At 42.3% G+C, this 21058-nt stretch overlaps 1 protein-coding gene across 6 annotated transcripts in view; it reads left to right on the forward strand.

The window, feature by feature from the left end:
* The window catches only part of ANKS1B (ankyrin repeat and sterile alpha motif domain containing 1B), a 917777-nt gene that overhangs the window by 278085 nt on the left and 618634 nt on the right, over positions 1-21058 (forward strand). For 5 of the 6 annotated variants that reach the window (XM_036250945.1, XM_036250946.1, XM_036250947.1 and 2 more), the window contains exon 10: positions 16521-16686. In XM_036250945.1, the coding sequence (XP_036106838.1) occupies positions 16521-16686 (166 nt within the window). Of the gene's footprint in view, positions 1-16520; positions 16687-21058 lie in introns of those variants that run through there. The other variant, XM_036250950.1, reaches the window with a different exon arrangement.

A 21058-nucleotide genomic window follows, 5' to 3' on the forward strand; every position in this document is an offset into this window, starting at 1 on the left:
CACTGGGGGGAGGGGACTGGTTATTTAGTCACCTTTTTAGTTCATTAAATACTATATTGAGTTCTATGACACATACCAAGAAGTGCTGTATGGAGCACGTGTCCTCTGGGAAGACAGAATTTAGAAGCAGCTCACAATATAAATATTAACTATGAATATAAGATCTGAAAAATCTAGTGTGTCATGATATACTGAATTATTGATACAAAATGTTACTGCTGTTTTTAGATTCAGAGAAGAAGGAAAGCCATGTAGGCAAGAATAGTCCGTAAGTGCTTCATTGACTTAACAGAGTTTATGATTGGTTGTGAAAGAAAAGGAGAGTTTCTGTAGGCCTGGAAGAGTCCCCTGACCCCCAGAAGGGATGGAGGCAGCATGAGCAAGAGGACACTCAGGATTGGGGCTACTGAGTACATCAGCCTTATGGGAACAGAGTTGAAAGGCATTTTCGGGGAGGCATCAGTAGTTTGAAAATATAGAATAATTATTATAAAATTCATGTTTTCATTCAACAAGTATTTATTGAAAGATTATTATTGCCCTCCAATAAAACCGAGGCCATAATACATACTTTTTGGGAATGGTATGAAGCTGTAGATCTGAAACTGGAGCACTGTATGGGGGGGGGGGGTACTGTAAAGGGCTTGCAGTTTCATATGGGCACCAAGCCTTGTCTGTAGATTACATAAATAATGGGTCTTTCATGTCCATATCCATATTTATTATTTTCAATTGTGCATAAGTTTTGCTATGATTAATAAAATAGAACTTTATTGTTGCTTTTTTCTTTTTACACTCATGTATTTTTTTTTCAAGCAATAGATCCAAAAACTGTAACTTACCTGTTGGAGTTTGGGGGAGAATGCAGGGTTCTTTTTCTCTTTGCAACATATTTGCTTGGGGAGAGACCGTGATTAGTTTAACTGAGCTTCTCTCTGCTCCTCAGGGGAGTTCATTGATTTGTAAATTTGGAAGCAGGAACTGAGCAGGTGTCACTAATAGGCTTTGTTGTCTTCTGACCTGCAGAGTGCGGTCTTTTACAGTTGGCAGTGAAGAACCTGCTCAGGCTTGGGAGACCTAGTGCTGGTGCTCCAGCTAATCCTGGGCCGTAGTAATAGGAAGCCTCCGTAGGCTTGTACCTAAACAACATTCTCTAGTGTCTGCTCTGTCACCAACCTAGTTGACAGGTTAATCCATTTGCCCAGACCTTTTGTTTTATTCACGGGACGGCTAACTACTGTCTCTCGGACGATCCTGACTCGTTGCAGGCCAGATCTGACCAAGCCTTTCCACTGCATGTTGTGTGCAGCTGCATTGCTACAGCAGCAGCATCGAGTAGTTACAACAGAGATTATAAGGGCTGAAAAGCCTACAATATTTATCTGGCCCTTTACAGAAAAGATTTATCAACCCCTGGACTCTCATTTATAATTTGGGCAGGGAAGTCACTTATTATACTCCCTAAATTCCCAAATTAATCCCAACATTATTATCCTACAGGGGTTTGTAAAAATGTTTACTTTGAAAACATGTTTTATTATTCAAAATAGTAGAAACCCTTGGTGTAAATGAAGTGGAATCAGGGGTGGGAGCTTGGCGGTTATTCAAGTAACAGGTATGCGCCACTGAGGTTGGAGCCAGGTTGGTGATTCTGGAAACGGAAAGGTAATACAGGGATTAGGAGTTATTATCAAGTGCAGATTTTACGGAAGTTGACGACTGCTTCTTCGCAGTAACAGGAAGCATGATGGAACAGGAGAACAGCAAAATGTCTCCGGGAGTTCAAGCCCAGGTGACTGGGGAATATCCTGGGAGCAGTTTGCAATGTCCTTGTTACTCTGTCTGCTTTGCCTCTGGCCCTTTCACTTACAGTTCACCAGTGAAAGGGTTACTCACGTTTTAAAGGGTAAAGGGAAAAGCTTGCAAAAAAAAAGGTGGAAACTGTGAAAAATGTGTTGCTTGCGTGACCTTTGCTCAGCTTTCTGTTGAATACACGAAGAATTATCTGCAAGGCAATGAATCACCCAGCGATACAGGACGAGATACCAGACCAGTCCAACTGCAAAGTGCACAGTGGGCCAGGCAGAGTACGTCAGCAGAAACTGCCGGAAGCTAGAAGTAGAGTATATAATCTACACCCCAGCTGTCATTCGAGGCTGACCCCTTTTTGGCTCAGCCCGCCTGCACCCAGGCACCTTGCAATAAAGCCGTTTTGCTCTACATTGGCCTTGCGTTGTGGATGTGATCTCCCACCGGCTCGACCTTTTATTTGGTTCCGAAACCCAGGAGGTCTGTGAGGATCCCGCACAGGGGGGCAACTGTGGGCCCCCGGAGTCCTCCAGGCCTCCTGTCGGACCAGGATCGATCACATCCTCAGCCAGATACCGGACCTCCAGCCTCTCCTGCCGATCCAGCATCAACACCAGACACGAATTTGCTGGTGAGTGTTTTTTTGCTTTCCGGTCTGATTCTCTGGGCTGTCCTGTTATCTCCCTTCCGGACCTGAGAGTCAGGTCTCTCGGCCACGTCTGTGTGATCGTCCCTCCTGAAATCCAGCGCTGGTTGGGACACGCTCCTGGGGAACCAGGCTCCCTCAGCTCACCATATGTCTCGGGACGCCTGATAGTGGTGGGCTGCACGTCTCTCTGCTCCAGGGGAGAAGGGAGGACGCCTTCTCACACCACAACATGGGACAACACGTCTAGGATGTCTCCTAAAAATGTGCAGCCCTTAGGGCTCACTCAGGACTTGTCCCAAGCGACTCATTTTCTTACTGCAATGCTGCCTGGTCTCAGTACAAATGAGACAATGGGTCACAATGGCCTGAGAACGGACTTTCAACATTCTCACCGACATAGACAGTTTCTGTCGAGGGCAAGGAAAATGGTCTGAGGTTCCTTACACCCAGACCCCTTTGCACTCAGATCACACCCCTCTTTATGCAGCAACTCTTGCTCCTCCTCCCAAATCTTCCTGCTGCGCTCTAGTCCTCCCAAACCTCCTTCTGAAGACAGCGCGCTGACTTCTCCTGTTCCCTCCTTTGACCCAGCCGGTCTCGCCCCTGCTCCGGCAGGGCCTCCTCCTCCAGCCCCTTCTGTGGGCCCCCACCCTCCCCTGAACCTCCCACTCCGGCTCTGACTCCTCTATCGCTGCTTTGGTCCCTATCAGTCCCCTACCTCGCCCTGTTTTAGATGCCCCCTGCGGGAAGCAGCGGGAGCTGAAGGGATTGTCAGAGTTCATGTCCCCTTCTCTCTCTCAGACTTGTTCCAAATAAATAAAAGACTAGGATCCTTCACTGAGGACCCCACCAAGTATACTCAGGGATTCGAGCACCTTGCCCAGTCCCGTGATCTAACTTGGAATGATATTCATGTTGTTCTCTCTTCCACCCTTAATCTGGAAAATAAAAATCAAGTCTGGGTTAGTGCTCGGGGCCATGCACTAATCTGAGACAACAGGCCCTCACTAACCCTGTAGGGGCCACACAGTCCCTAGCCAGGACCCCAGGTGAATTATCAGGACAGTGGGGCAGGCAGGAGAGCCAGGGACCGTAGGGTAATATGTCTCATTGAGGGACTTAAAAAAACCTCACACAAGACTTAACTATGAAAAACTGCCTGAACTCACCAGGAAAGGAATGAAAACCCTGCGACCTTTCGGTCCCCCTTACGCAGGCCGTGAGAAGATGCACTGACTTAGATCCCACCAGCCCAGAAGGGACTGTCGTTCTAAACCTGAGATTTATCTCTCAGGCAGCCCCAGAGATTAGGAGAAAGTTACAAAAACTGGAAGATGGCCCTCAAACCCCTCAATGGAACTTCTAAATCTAGCCTTTAAGGTTTTTAATAATCATGATGAAGAGACTAAACAGCAAAGAGCAGCAGACTTCCAGATGCTGACCTCTGCCATCAGAGCCCCCCAATCAAAGGGGTCAGCAAACCCCCTTCAGGGGACGGAAGAAGGGCGCCCACCAGAATCAGCAGAGCAGATACCTGGGTTCTTGCTTTAAATGCAGTCAGACTGGCCATTGGGCGAGACAGGGCCCCAACCCCCAACTAAGCCATGTCCTCAACGTGGAGGCCCCCCTGGAAGTCGGACTGGGACAGACTGCGCAGAGTCGGTCCTCAGCCCTTCCTGGGGCTGGCGGATCGGGCAGTCCGGGTCTTGGTCTGACTGGCCTTACACTGAAGACTGAGGGGGCCCAGGAACGGACGTCTGACCATCACCTCGAACTCCGAACCTCGGGTAACTCTGATGGTAGCAGGTAGGCCCATTTCATTTTTAATTGATACCGGGCAACCTACTCTGCCCTCCCCGAGTTCAGGGGACCTCTTTGACACTGGGGTTTCAGTTGTGGAAATGATGGCCAACTATCACAACCCAGGGCAACCCAGACATTCACTTGCTCTTTAGGCCCTTGTATCTTTCTCCACTCATTTATAGTGTTACCAGCCCATCCCACTCCCTTGTTAGGGCGGGACATTCTTTCTAAACTCCGTGCTACTTTAACCTTTACGCTCACCTTCCCCACCAACCCCTCTCATTCTTTACTTTGTCTCCTCCAAGAATCTGCTTCCTCTCCTAACATAAACCCCCAGCATCCCTCCCTCCCCTCAAGGGGCAGGGAGGGGTCCGCTGACCTTGCTGGCCATCAGTGAAATACCACTCCTCCTATCGTTTTATCACTGACGGCAGCAGGGAGGGAGGAGGGGAGGGGAAGGCTAGCCCCAAGGGGCTCTGCTGCACCAGCTGGGCGCAACCTGCTCTGGGGACAGTGCCAGGTGGGGAGTTTGACTGGGGCTGTACACCTGTCAATCAATAACACAGATGTGTCCTAAGGTGAGTTCAGGAAGGAGAGAAACCTTCTGTGGAGCATAAAGGAAAAAGCTCCCTTGATCTTGATTCTAGTAGGAATACAGACCATGAAAGCGGGCGCCACGTATAGTATCTCTCACTATAACCTTACAAGGGGCACCTGCAGTCTAACTATTCATGGTGTGTCCAACCCCTGCAATGGGAGTTTATATGTGCAAGCTCAGAGGGACTTGACGCAATACCAAAAAAATCACACCAGGGAAATTAGTTGCTATCCAGGGTGCAGTTCTGCCGGTGGCACTAGCCCTCTCCTCCCTCTGTCGTGGTGTAATCATTGAGCCTTCCTGTGGGTCTGTCAGACACCTCCCCAGGCCCACGTATGGCTGAACTACTTTGCTTACCAGAGGGAATGATGCTTTTAGGTGCACTCAACATTTCTGCCCCCAGGAGAGGAACTGCTATTCAGTGCCCAAACCCAGAAAAACAGGGTGGCTTATGGGCAGTAGGATATGTCACCCCAGCCAATACCGTAATCCATTCCTTCATCCCTAATTTACCCTCATCAAGCCCTGAGCCCAGAAGCCATCATGGGGCAAAAAGGGGAGTCGGACCCCTCATAGAAGGAGTCATAGCTGCAATTACCACTGGGGGTCTCACAGGAAGAATTACTTATAATGCCATAACAGCCAAAAAACATAACCGCCACCATGGCAAATACAGGTAGAGATACAGGTGAAAATTTCAAACTTCTTTCAAAATCCCTCTGCTCCCTTGCCTGCATGGTAACAGATCATCGCATTGCACTAGACTATTTACTGGTCAAAGAAGGAGGTCTGTGCATGATAGCAATACCTCTTGTAGCTTCTGTGTTAACTCAACTGGACAGATTGGGGAAAGGACACAGCGAATTGTAGGTAGTGCCCAGTGGCTAAAAGAATTCAGTCAGGATCACCTAGCCCAGTCTATCTGGACAAGTATTAGGCAGTCTTCCCTAAACTAACCTGGCTACTCCCCTTTATAGGACCCTAGTATTAGCCTTTTTATTAGTATTGCTTTCGGACCCTGCCTCTTGCACCTGATTACTAGGCTTGTACAAAATCGACTGCAGAATTTTAGTCAACCAGGTAGTTGGACAGTGTGTTCTAGCACAGGTCAAAGGACCCCATGGCCCCATTCCCCAGGAAGTTATCTAACAAATTCTTTTTAGGCGTCCATGACGACCCCACACCTGCATGAAGGAGACAAAATGAAACTTCACCCCTTTGTTCTTTTTATCACCATTATAAGATGGGAATGAAAGGGTTAGTAATGTTTTCAAGGGAAAAGGTAAAAGCTTGCAAAAGGTGGAAACTGTGAAAAATGTGTTGCTTGCATGACCTTTGCTCAGCCTTCGCTTAAGTATGGATGAGGATCATCGGGTTATCTGCAAGGCAATGAATCACCCAGCAGATGCAGGACGAGATACCAGACCAGTCCAACTGCAAAGTGGACAATGGGCCAGGCAGAGCATGTCAGCAGGAACTAGAAGTGGAGTATATAACCTACACCCCAACTGTCATTCGAGGCTGACCTTTTTCGGCTCAGCCTGCTTGCCCCCAGGCGCCTTGCAATAAGGCTGTTTTGCTCTACGTTGTTGTGGGTGTGATCTCCTGCCGGCTCACACCTTTTAACCAGCAGCAGAATAAAGGCTCCCAGCCTGGTAACATTGGTCACCCCGGGCCCCTCACTATTGCTAGACCCACCAGCTCTGAACATTTGTCTGTGGAACTTCAAATCTCTCCAGCATTTTGTTCTTATGAACTTGGTGATGCCTTTTATTGTTAATACTTAAGTTAAATCTCTGTTTTTCTAATAGACACATGGCATATCTCCTGGCTTCTTATACCTAGCCATGAAGCCTGTTTATTTATTTATGTTTGAATATTCAAGTGTTTAGTTTGTTTAGTCATTAAATATTAATTCATATTTTTCATAATTTGTTTTCTACCTCTTTCCAATAAAGAATACGAGGCATTGGACTCCTCACCTTGTGAAGAAATCCTTTCATATAAACAACCTTGGTTTCTTCCTTTTTCTTTTCTTCTCTTTTTGACTACCATTCCCAGACAATACGCTTCTTACTTTTTTAGCCTCAAGGTTGTTTCACATGATTCAGTTTTCTTCTCTGTCATCTTGTTATTGGTGAATTACATTTTATTTCTTTCGACTTCCTATGTAGATTATCTGGTTCTTTTCTTGCGGATTGGTACCGAGCTGATTCCTGTTTGGTTTCACTCATACTTGGCGTATTTTTAGTGGCATTTGTGTGATTTGATAAGGAGATTATTTCTGGGATTTCACCATCGTCAGTTTTACCTGTGGTATGCAAATTTCCACACAATAGCCCCAGAAATAAAAATCAAAGTTCATTTATATTTGAAATGATATTGTCACCGTCCTCCACTGATATTTAGACTTGTGGAATTTTTTTCCCCCCTGAAAATAAAGTGTATATATAGTTTTAGAAAAAAGACCAAGTAAAACAAAAGAGAATATTGTCTCATTCCCCAATGTTGATCACCAAGTGCTTCACCATTCCATCCAGAAATAGTCCATGCATATATTATACATGTACATATTTTCTCTTTGTACAGACATGAACATACATGTATTGCTCTTCCTTTATTTGTTTTAGCTCACCATATCAGTACCTACACATGTATCTCATTTTGGGGACTACTGAATAGTAACAATGGCTGCATTTATTGAGCATTTAGAAACTTACACTAAGCACTCTGTAAAATTCATTTCACTTTATTTCTAATTTATTTCTTTAATTTTGTTATGTCATTCACAACCAACAACGACCCTTTGAAACAGATACTATTAGTATTCTAATCTTGCAAATGAAGATACTGAGACTTTGCCCAAGCAAATTTGTCATAAATGGCAGAGCTGGGGTTCTGAGTCCACACTCTTTAACTACTATATTCTTTAGGTATTTTTTGCCAAACACTTCCATCAGTATGACCTGGGATACTTGTAAAACACAGATCTTCAGGTTTACTCTCACATATTCTGATTTAGTAAATATTTGGGGAAGACTCATACATCTTAATTATTAACAAACGATCCAAGTAGATTTTATGTAGTGTAAAATCTGTGGACCTCTGTATGGATGATAGTCATTTATTAAACAGTCTCTCTTTCTTTAATTAAAATTTTTGAGGTGACCTTGGTTCATATGATCATATAGGTTTCAGGTGTGGTAAACAATCTCTTCATGATGAATCTAAAAATAATTATAGTCCTTTACTATTTTAATCAATGCCCCAGTACACATCTTTACATGTACATTTTAATTTGTGTTTGTGCATAATTGTAGGAAAGATTTCTAGAAGCAGAACTCCTGGGTATAAGAGTATGTGCACTCAAAATGTTGATACACTTTTGGGAATTGTGTCAAGAACAGGGCCAGTCCTCTCTTTCTCGCTTGTTCCTGGTTAATTATTCGTTGTTTTCCAGGGGCGAGGATTTTAGAATACTGAAAGAGATTAGTCAGAAGGATTTTCCAGCCAGTTCCTTTTATTTATTTTAACCCTGTATTCGTTTGCTAGGCTGCCACCATTGGGTGGCTTAAATAATGCAAATTGATGATCTCAACGGTTCTGGAGCTTGAAGTCCAAAATCAAGCTATCTGTGGGGTTGATTCTTTCTAAGGACTGTGAGAGAGAATCTGTTCTCTTGGTTTGCTGGAAATCTTTGGCATTCCTCAGCTTGCGGTGGCATAACTCCAGTCTTCACTATATATACATGTCTGTATACACATCTGTCTCCAAATTTCCCTTCTTTTTCGAGACACCAGTCGGGTGGGGAGCATGCGGCCCAAGGGCTGTTTAAGGCCCTTGAAATCAACACGAGCAAACATCACATATCTCACCAAATTAGCCTGACCAAATATAACAGGTCAATTTTTAAGTTGATAATTTTGTATGGCCTGAGAATAATGTCATAAATATCCAAATAGCCCTTGGCAAGTAAAAGGTTCCCTACCCCTGGCAGAGGCTCACCCTTATGACCTCTTCTTAATTTAGCTAATTTCATCTGTAAAAACCTTACTGTATTTCCAAGTAAGATCACATTCTGAGGTCGTGGGAATAGGACTCAGACAGATGAAATTTGGGGAGATACAGCTCCATCTGAACATACCCAAAGTAATGTTTGTTAGGTAGTACTCACATTGGTCTCTCGGCACTTTGCTCGTGAGATTTCTGCCATGGTTTCAACGATTTCATGGACACCACCAACTTTGAAGTGATGGATCAAGATAAGTTTAACTAAGAATCAAGCCCATGGACATGAATTGGCAATGCTTTGCAAAGGGGGAAATATCCTGACATTCATTTCCAGCTCAGATGATTGATATTGGTAGGATCTGATTCCAGCCTTTCTCATTCATGACACTAAGAGGCAAGCTTCTCTTCACACACCCTCCCTGCATGTCATGATTTAATAGAAGATTTGAAAGATCTTGGAATATCGTGCTAAGCTAAGTAAGTCAGATGGGAAAAGCCAAGAACCATATGATTTCACTCATGTAGCATATAAAACTGAAAGCAACACATGAACAAACAAGGCAAAGAAAGAAAAACAAAGACTCACAGACACAGACAACAGTATGGTGGTTACCAGAGGGGAAGGGGAGTAGGGGTAGGTCGTAAAGAGTAAAGGGAACCAAATATGTGGTGAAGGAAGGAGATTTGACTTTGATTGATAAACACACCATGCGATATACAGATGATATATTACAAAATTGTTCACTTGAGACTAGATCATTTTATTAACCAGTGCCACCCCAATAAATTTCATAAAAAATGTTCTAAAAGTAGCAAGTGCACATAATTTTCTAGAAAGTAAGAGTGATAACTGTGCAATGCATATAAATAGCGCCTGCAATACCATGCTCCAGGGATAATGATAGCAGTGTATCAATCCCATCTGTTCCCAGGTGGAGGAAGAACACTTATCATGGCGAGGGTCTAAACGTTGTCACTATCTGAAGATCTGCTCTGCAAACCTCTCCTGTAACAATGGATCAATTAGCCTAGCGGCAGCTTAGATCAATTCACACTTCACCTCATGGTACCCATTTTTCCGAGTCATTACTAACACTGTCTGTTATCTACAGCAACTTGATCAAGAATGGTATAGCATGTGTTACTTTAATTTGCATATATTTAATTATAAATGAGATCAAGCATCTGTTCATATAAGACAGTTCTAGCTCTTTATCATAAACGACTCCTATCCATTGCCCACCTTTTCCCTTAAATTATCGATCTCTTTTATATCAATTTTAATTATCTTTATATAATAAAGATATTCACCCTTTGCCATATGTGTCAAAGAATTTTCCCAAATCTGTCATTTGTCTCAATATTTGATATCTAGTGACGTTATAGAAATTTAATATGTATTTGTGCTCAAATTCAGCAATTCTTTTCTCTACAGTCCTGGTTATGTGTCTGGTTATACTTTTTGATCAAAGGTCATTCCTATTTTAAGATTATTATTACGAGTGTATTTATTAATTGTTTAGATATTTTCCTGGAATTTATTTTGATGTAAGAGGTGAAGTATTAATCCAGCTTTATTATTTCTTTCCAAATGACTAGTCAGCTTTCTCACTGCCAACTATTACATAATCTATTGTTCCTCCACTGGTTTGAAATACCACCTCCACAGCACAGACTTCCACAAGCATTGAGCTTTTTTTTTTTTTTAATTCTCTCTTCTGTTCGATTGCCTTTCAATTATTATACCATAGCCATGTGTAACTTCTTGAAATGTCTGATACAGGCTGATCTGCATCCCTCCATTACTTTTCTCTTTCCAATGGATAACCTGGCTATTGGACTCTTCCACTTTTCCAGATTCACTTCAGACTGACTTGTCAAGATCCAAGAGGGAGCGGGAGGGAAACTCCATTGCAACAGTCCTGCATTACGTTTGAGCCTGAGTGGAAGTGGAGGAGTCACCAGCTCTAAACGATTGAGCCATATCTTAATATAACAAGGCATTTTCCACTGGACTCCAATGTTCACGTCCCTCACGCAGCCCTTCATAGTTTCTGTTGCCTCCTTTGGTGATGCCTTCTGCTGGTGTTCCCGTGTGAGTTTTCTAGTGCCGCCGTAACCAGTCACCAGTGGCTTAAAAAAACCCTAACTTTAGTGTTTTACAGTTCTAGAAAGTGGAGGATGGGTCCCACTAAGCTACATGCAAGGTGTCTGTAGGGCTGTTTGTAGGCCTGCATTTTTAATCTGGAGACTCTAGGGAAGAATTTGTTTTCTTGCCTTTTCTGGCTTCCATGAGCTACACGCCTTCCTCGGCTCCTGGCTGCTCCCGTCCTCAAAGCCAGCCACGGCCCGGTGAGCTCTCGTGTTGTATCGCTCAGACATGGACTCTGCTTTTCTCTTTCATTCATATGTGGATGATCAGGGGACGATCTCTTCCCACCCACTTCAAGGCTTCCCTTATAATTTGCTTGTTTTTCTTAGTATTTCCTATTTATGTTATCGTCTCCCTCACTTATTGTCATTGTACGTCTTCAGGGCATACTTTTCTTGATACTGAAGGACAAGCAGAGCAACGAGACCAACTTCCAAAAGCTTCCCTCAGTTTGAGTCATCGGGCATCGTGAGTCACCACCGACTTCGAGGGAGTCATAAACCCACACACCTTTGAGTTCGCATTACTTTTCTCATTATCAGGAAAGAGTTCAGGAAGCAGTGAATGTACGCAGGTAGCTTGTGTCTTATGCCAACACAATGCTTCTATTCCCGTGTTTTTATTTTAACTGCCCTCTTAAAGCTCATCGAAGCCAAACCACCATCTTCTGTTCTCGGGAGGTGCCTTGTGTTGATCACCCTGGCCTTGGAGACTTCCAGTGGCAGAGAACTTGCTACCTGCTAAGCAGCCAGTGTCATACTGGGAAACTCTAATTTTTAGAAAACTCATCTCGAGCTGAAATCTGTCTCCTTGTTGCCATCTCTCCGTTGGCACTATTTATACCCCCTTAGAGATAGAGGACAGTTCTCATCACCCTCTACCCTTCAAATACTGTGATACATGCTTTCCTGTACCTTTCTTCCATCTTTTCCTCCATGCCATGGGGTTGACACTCAACCCTTTCCTTACCATGTCCAGCGAAAATAGTCAGTGTGGTGTCTGCACGTCCTCAAACACGGGCCCCAGCGCCTGCAGGCTGAGTGGCAGGTGCGTCTACTGCTGTGTTGGTTAAGTTGCTTCCATTTTCCTTGTGTGGTTACGAGCAGAGCTGTGTTAGAGGCAAGTTCACAGAGATGCCCGGTCAACGTTATCTAGAAAAGCCTCTAAGTCACCTTATTTCGGATAAAAAGCCACATCATTGGTAGTTATGAGAAACAGCTGTGCCCCTCCCTGGGTCCCTGATGGTTGGTAAGGATTTTCATCAGTCAGAAGGCCAAGTGTCCTTCAGCCCCTTTGAGGAATAAAATCTTGCACTACCTTACAAAGGATGGGCAACATAATACAGCTTATCTGTGTTTTATGAAATTACTAAATCAGATTATTCCCAATCCTAATTAGCACAGAGGAAGGGAGGGCTGTTACTTTCTCTGGTCCAAGTATCATACTTATGTGAAATCAGCCAATGTCACATTATGTCTTTAACGGGTGTGTCACACTCTGACTCATCTGTCAGCTGTAACTCCTTTTTCCCCCCACAGTCTTGCTAATCTATATACCCCCGTACTGAATTTTTATAACTCATTTCTGTGCTAAATGATAGGACCTCATATTTAGTCACTAATAAACTTTGACTTATTAGATTTAGCCTACCACTGATGATTTTAAACTTTTATGGGAATGCAGTATAAACAACATGTGAAAACATCTTTTATAGACTTTCAGCTAATGTTTATTTTTTCTTGGGGGGAACATAATGTTCCTTTAATTTATTCAGTGCTCTCAGTGTGCATCTTTTTGAAGAAGTACTGTTTGATCCACACGCTCACAATCGAGTGGAGCAGGCAGGTCGATGCCAACTAAGTCAGTCTAGGCATCAAAGACAGACATTCTGTCAGGCGCTGTGAGCGAGGCATTCGGGGGCCGCGGGGACCTGGCTAGGACTCAGGGACAGGATGATTAGTCCCCCAGAAGAGAGCTGACAAAGACCGAGGCAGAGAACACAGTCTTAGGCATGTACAATAAAACAAAGCAAGCACGGAAACATGTCTGGGATCCCGGAACCAGGCATTAGAATAACGATGGAGGCTAAATATCCAGGAGAAAGCAGACACTGCTCTCTAGACTAGGTACAAAGGAACTTGATGGTGAGTCACACATTGCTGGGCCAGGTCTTTTAATCCCTCTGATCTATGGCCAGGATTTACCATTGAGAGGATGCTGGCACCTAACCTGTAAATCCAAATCCAAGTTTCCCACTGTGAGGAAGAGGGTTGATTTGAACAACAGTGCAGGGAATTATGAACAAAATTCAGAACAGGATTTAGCTCTGGTTGGGGAGGTTGGGGGGGAGTTGGAAAGGGGAACATGGGTTGGAGGGGGCAAGTTTCAATGGTGATGTTCTGTCTCTTAAACTGAGCAGTGGATACATGCAGTCCGAATAATAAAATGGATTCATTTTATTATTTTAATCATCTCACATATTCATACTTTTTTGACAGATTCTTGTCAGGTATTTTGTTGACTGCCCTTCTTTTTCGAGACTATGATTACAAAAGCATAGTTTCTCTATTTTTGTTTTATCATCTTCCTTAGGGCTCTCACTTTCCATAGGGCAATTATGTACTGCAGACTTTTATTCCAACGGGAAATGATGACTCTCCCTTAGGAAGCAGAAGAGGGTATGCTTCATTGTTGTTTACAGTCTTTCTCTCTCCCCTTTGCACACAGCCACATGTCCACGCACATTTATAGAGGGAAGCAGTCAACACATACTACCACCAACATGTTACTGTGAGTTATCTGAGCATGCTGGGTATAATGTGACTTTTTTTCTCTTTATAGTTTCTAAAATTTCTCTAATAAATGTATGTCCTTTCTCTTTGAGGGGAAAGCAATCTAACTCATTCTGTGTGGTTAAATTTCAGAGTATTTTTCAAGGCCTTTAAAATGCTCCTAATTGTTTTTAAACATCGTAGAATTCCAACTTAACCAAATTTGTGAAGAATGAATTGTTCTAACTAATTTAATTTTAGGATGAACTAGGGTTTAAACTAGAAACTCTTTTTTCATAGACTCTTTATAATCTTATTGTAATCTCAGTTTTTTCACTTTTGTTGTGCAAAGCAATAAACAGTAACAGTAAACAGTAGCAATAACTAAACCTGCGAGCAAAGAAATTTACATCTTAAAAAGGCATAATCATTTCCGTAACTGGTAGTTAGATTTGTTACAAAGGACATTAGAGACTTCAGTGGATCAATAAACATGTATTGAACACCCGCTATGTGGCAGGACCCCTATTAGCTTCTGAGGGTAGGGCAGTAAAACAAAATGAATTCCAGCCTTCATGGAAGAATACCCCTGTGCAGTTTTATATGTGACTTTATCAGCAGGTAGTTCTGCTGAAAGATTTCCAGGAATGAGGAGTTTCTTTTGTTGCTTTCTAGTGCTATTGATCTTTTGTTTTTTAGCTAATTGTTATATTAGTGAATTTGTATTTTATTTTTAAATTTTTATTTATTTTTAAAAAGATCTTTAATTGTTGAAAGTATTACAGATGTCCCTTCTTCCCCCTGTATTAACTCCCCCTCCCCCCCCCCACACTATTGTCTGTGTCCATTGGTTATGTACATATGCACATGAGTTCTTTGGTTTATCTCTTCCCCTCTGAGATTCGTCAGTCTGATAAGCAATATGATCTATTCACAGAAAATTACTTTTTGTATTGACCCAAATTTGCCCTCCTTGACTTCTAAACATCAATTTCATTCTGCCTTTAAGAACTTCAGAATCCATCTACCACTTTGTGGGGTAGTTCTTGAGGGGTGGCCTTTCAAACGTGGGGAGGACACTTACCTTGCCTGCGGCCGGCTTCTCTGGGCCAGAACACTGCGGTTCCTTTTAGCCTGTCTTCTGCCGCGCGGTTCTTAATCATATGCCCCTGATCGCTTTCCTCTGGACGCTTTCTGTTGTGTCACCCTTTGTTGTTAAAAAGAAATTACTCCCAATTTCCTGCTTTCAATGGAGTAGAGTGAACATAATTGACTCTCTGATGTGTGAGGGTCTGGCGTGGCCCGACAGCAGTGACCTTGACCTTGAATGCTTATTCTCTGTACTGGAAATATCACTGTAGGAACAGAACAGGAGCTTGTACTAAATCTTGTCCGACCCTTGGATATATCTTGGAAGATTTTTGGAAGATGAGTTTATTTTTTCTTTATTTCTCTTTTTCTTTTGGTAGTGAATTGTACTTTATAAAGGTAAACAATATGAAAAACCAAACATGGTTAACTGTTAAATTCATCATGAAGATAATCTTTTTTTTTTCTCTAGGAAACTGTGATCTTTCTAAGGGCAAGGATTATTTCTTATTAGTTTTTAACAATCTTCTACCTTAGCATAATCCCAACTGTATGTGATGATGTCCAATAAATATTTATTGCTCAGTTAATGCCTGTACGAGAAATTAAGATCTTGTAAAATGAAATAAATTTGAATTTTTACAATATAGTGAAGAATCAGTAATATAGAATTGGACCTTAATTTTATCCTAACTTGAAAAGAGTCACCTTAGTATTACTATTAGTTAACGTTATTCACAAAGAAAAATACTAGTGTGTTCTGTGGGAATACATTTACCTTCAAATTGCAATGGCTCAAACAATAAGGACTTTATTATTTACTTAGGAAGCTTGGGGAAGCCTGGTTGGTATGGCTCAGTAGATTGAATGTTGTCCCACGGACTGAGAGGTCCTGGTTCGATTCTCGGTTTATACACGCCCAGGTTTTGGGCTCGATCCCCAGTGGGGGGCATGCAGGAGGAAGCCAGCCTATCAATGTTTCTCTCTAAAAAAATTTCAATAAAAGCATATTTAAAAAAAAAAGCCTGGGGAATGTGGCCCTGGGGCTCTTTGAGAAGCTCAGTGATATCATTAAGGTCCCAGGCTTTTTACCCTTCTGTTGCCATTCTTGGCCTGTTACCTCTTTGACTTTAGGCTTATTGCCTTATGGTTACAATATACCTGCCCTAGCACCAGACATCAAAACTGCATCCAGAGAGAGGAACCTGAGGGCCAAGGCTCTGAAACAGACTCCTTGCATGCTTTCAGAAGCCTTCCATATCTAACGGACCAAAACTGAGTCTCATGGCTATCTCGAGGAAGCAGGCAAAGGGGTAGAGTTGGAAATGGCTGTTGATTAGACACCAGTTTATGCCATGGCTAGAAAATAGACATACATTATAAATATAGATCATGACAAGAAATTATGAACTTTACCAGTTCAGTGATAAATTCAGGGGAACCAAATCGTAAAGACCCTTCTGAAAAGATTGTGGATGATATTGGAATAGCATGACTGTGTAACTTATTCAACCGAAGAATCACTACCTGTCAATCACTGTTGGGAGAGCTGATGAGATTATCTTTTCTAGTTTTTATAAATTAAACCGGCTGTGTCTTTATCACAAAGCTATTTTTATTTTTTCTTCTTCCTTTCAGGAATCCTATCCAAAGAAGAGGAATTACACTATGGAAATTGTACCATCTGCTTCTCTGGATACGTTTCCTTCAGAAAACGAGAACTTTCTTTGTGATCCCACGGACACAGCAGTTACAAAGAAACCCTGCTCCTTAGAAATCGGCAGAGCCCCTTCCCCAAGAGCTGGTAATATTTCTCGCTCACAGTTCAGTTTGCATGCTTCTATTTGTGAAGCTGTGTCACTAATATTTTGATTTTCCACAATACTTTCAAAATGGAAAATCCCCGATATAGTCACAATCATCTGCGTTATTTTGTTTGTTTGTTTGTTTTGTTATTTTGCACTTTGAAGTAAGCCCAGGCAAGTCAGAGGGATTTGATATGAAGTCTTGTAACTTGCTGCCAAGAGCTCTCATGCAAGGGCACTGCCTAGGTGAAGGCACTGCGCACGCTCGTAATAGTGCAAAACCTTCTAGGCCAGAGGCAAACGTTGGGTCCTTCAGAGCTGCCCAGCAGGTTTGGTGACAAGAGCCTTTCAGTAGACTTTTCTGTGTCCTGTCTGCTTTCGTGGAGTCCGTGTACTCAGCTACTTTGTACACTTTATATCTTTGATGGTATTTTAAGATCCATTTGTATTTATTTGTGGTATAAACCAATGAACAAAACAAGCAAAAAGTATGCCTGTGTTACTGATAAAGAAACGGGAGCTAAGTGTCTTATTTAAGACCAGTCCATGGTGGGGCCTTTTTTTCAGCATGAGTGTCTGACCACCGTTGTCTCTGCTTCCTGTTACGTCACCGCCACCCCTACGAAAGGACGCAGGGTAGTTACAGGGAAGCAGCGAGGGAGGAAAGATTCAACTGAGGGGTGAACAAAGTCAGTGGTCAAAGGACTTGTGAGAGAAGTTCTCAAGAGAGGCTTTTTCTGTTTGACCATCTAATTGCTGCTTATTTTTGAAAAGTAAGTTTTAGAAGGGATAGGGTGACAGCAGATTTCTGGAAGTTAACAGGGAGACACTGGGAAAGAGGAAATAAGGAAGCAGGAGTAGGAATACAGATCACCCTTCAAGATTAGAAGAAGAGAGAGGGTAACAGGAGGAGAAAGAGGTACAAGGGAGAGGTGGCTAGTTGATTTCAGGATAAGTAAGATTTGGTCGAGTTTGGAGTTTGGAGGAATTTGTTGGTGGAGAACAAGAGACTGCAGATAAAGAATTGGAAGAGAGAACACAATAAATGGAAGTGAAGATTGAGCGAGTCTAAGAAAACATAGACGTTGCTTTCCCCGGAGAGAAGAGAGCATGGTTATGAATATACAGAATTCTGATGTATGTGTTTCCAAATGGGTGGAATTTCTTAATAAAAGGTCACTGGATGAAAAGAAGAGCTATATCTTGAGAAGGGTTAAAGGAAAATTGAGAAATGCCATTTTAGAGAATAAGCTGGTGAATTTTATAGAAGTGAACAAACAGGTTCTTGAGCAACATCGAGGCTAGGGTGTTATACAAATAATAAGCCTACAGAAGGAAGATTTTAAAGATGAGGTAAGAGCATATGAAAATAGTTAAAATTTATGAAGCATTTGCTATGTGCCAGATACTGTTCTAAGTGCTGTGTATACATGTCAACGTAAGAAACATTCAAACCCGTGAAGAATTTTTGTGTTTATTTGAGCCAAATTGACAACAGTTGTCGTGAAGCAAAAATCTGAACAGATTGAGATGACGCTCCAGAGAAATGCAGTTGTGCACCTTGTTTTATAGATTACAATCAGAGGAGGACGCAAGTGAGTTACATGAAATTCACTGGTGCTAGATTAGGGAGGCGGGAGAAAGCAAAGCAGGGAAACCTCTGGGATTGGATGAAAGGTAAAATGATAGACACATGTCTTTTAGATAGGTGGGTACAGGATAGTTAACAGTCAGCAGTTAACTCAGTAACAATGAGGGGATTTGTAGTCTTCGCAGAGTGGTGCCTGTCTTTGAGGGGTCCAGAAAAAGGAAAATTACTTTGACATTCCAAAGATATGTTATCATAGATGTAAACAGACAATAGACGGTCTCAGTTAAGGTAAAGATTGACATTAGTCGGGGAAGATGCCGGCCTAGGACATGACTGCCTGCCGTAAAAACTGCTTTTAGTTAAAAAGTTTTCATTTCAGACCATCCTTTGTGGTTACTTTAGGTCCTTGAGTTTGCAAGGCCACCACGCAGGCCTCCCCTGAGCTTGTCAGTGTAGCATGTGGCCCCTTTTCATCCATATACATTATTTCATATAATTCTTACAATCTGTCAGGTAATAGCATTGTTATTCCCATTTTACAGATGGATAAACACAGGTACTGAGAGATTAGGTAACTTCCCACACTTACATATTAATAAAGAGTGGATCTGGGAATTGAACTTGGTTTGTTCAACTGTGCTCTGTTATCAGTACTCTTTTATACTGATTACTTATATTAGGGGATGGAATAAAGTAGAGATTGTGAAACAAGGACCGAAACCCTCAAGACGTGAAAGTGTAGACTGGAGGTCCACTTGTACTAATAAAATCAGAAGAAGAATGTTCCAATAGGATGGCATACTTTCAGAAGAGCCGCAGATGTTGGACAGAGGCAGAACAGTGAATGACCCAGAAGCAGTCACGGAGCATGAAGACAGTGCTGATCCCAAACCGCGGGAGTTGATATGAATGAAAAATCCTCCATTCAAGAGACAACGGGGAAATAGTAGGATGATGGGGGGGGGGGGGAGTTCAGTTAATGTAGGGAAACAGAGGGTATATATGTATGAAAATGCAAAAGAGCTTTAATTAGGGCAAGGGGTGGGGGGAGAGGAGGTAGGCATGTGTTGGGGGTGGTGGACACAGGAATGAGTCAAATTTTCTCATAAACAATAAAAAACTAATCGAGTTCATGTGCCAGGCACTGTTCTGTACACTGAAGGACACAGACATTTTTAAAAATCCACGTGGATGAGGTAGCAAGGCTGATGAAGCTCCAAGTAACTCTCCTGCTTAAAATAAATAAACATGATGGATACACATACAGAAAAGAAAAACTTTGTGAAAGAATAAAAAGATGGCAGGAAAATTTATACAAACGGAATAACATTTAAAGTAGTAACTTTGTTTTTGTTTTGTTTTGTCAGGAGGTTGGTAAGAAATAAGCCGGAGCACTGGTGAGGGAGGGGAACCCGGGAGCACTACAGCCGCTTCCCGGGACCTGCTGTTGAACTTTGAGGCTCAGGGCCTCTGCGGGTTTGTTTATAGAAACTAAATCCCTGCACCTGCCCAGCACTAAGATTCTACAAGGAGTCCTTCCCCCGCAGAGCTGGGACTCTAGGATCTGTACCGCGGAGTAATCAGAAGTAGTTCTGCCCCATAACCAGCACACCGAGGAGACTTTAAGGAAAGGTCATTTGTCGTGGGAAGAAGCAGAAGGAAATTCCTCAGACGTTATTACCGCAAACTGGTCCTCACATGGATTTACACCCCAAATTTATATCACCTTAGATGGTCCAAAAAAATGGCAATCCATGAATTTAGTTTAAAGCCGTATACCCTCAGATATCAAGCAGAAACTAATGTAATCCTTCTAAAGAGGAATGTACTCTCTAGCCTCGAAATAATTCCTATAAATACGTTTCCAATTAAAATGAGCAGTTTACAATAATTAAACCTACCAGGAAAGTAACCCCAAGCAGGAATCAACAGAATCAAGAAAGAACAGAGCCAGACCTGAGAAGACTTCAAATTTGGAATTATCAGGTGGAGACAATAACATGACCATGCTATTATTAATAAAAAGATAAGCTTGAAGGTATTTTGAGAAACAGAAACTATAAACAACAACCTAGCATATTTGAGAGGGAAATAAAAACTACTAGATATGAGGAAAAAAACACCCCACAAACTAATAACTCATGCACACACACTACACACACAAAGAAAAACAACCCCAAATTTAAAAAACAGTAAATGGATGGAATAGCAGATTAGATTCAGTTGAAGAGATATTTAGTGAGCTGGAAATTAGGTCAGAAGAAGCTTTTCCAGAACGTCGCACAGAGACAAAGAGATGGAAAATACGAAAGAGAAGCTGAGACTTGAAGGATACAGTAAGAAATTCTAATTTGTCTAATCAAAGCTCCAGAAGGAGAGGAGGGAGAAAATGGGGCAAAAGTAATATATATATACATTCTTCTGGGGAGCTGATTTTCCTAAAAGGTACAAGCTCGCCCTTGTGTTCACATGGAGCAGACAAGTGAACAAGTTCATTTCAATAGAGTATAATTCGTGCTAAAAATATTACACACAGAGTTCTTTGGGAGCAGAAAAGAGGAGGATTTCACACGACTGGGAGCTTGAGGAAGATTTCATAAAGGACATGTCTGTATCAACTATCAATGCTATTTAATAAGCTGCGCCTAAACATACTGATTAGAGGAACATCAGTCATATATTTTCCACACAACCTGCAAGTTTGGCAGAGATTATTTGACAGGGACAGCTTGTTTGTGCCACACGGTATGAGCTGGGGCGGCCCACCTGGGGAATAGAGG

Source organism: Molossus molossus, unplaced genomic scaffold (genome assembly GCF_014108415.1).
Source record: "Molossus molossus isolate mMolMol1 unplaced genomic scaffold, mMolMol1.p scaffold_m16_p_10, whole genome shotgun sequence".
NCBI lineage: Eukaryota > Metazoa > Chordata > Mammalia > Chiroptera > Molossidae > Molossus > Molossus molossus.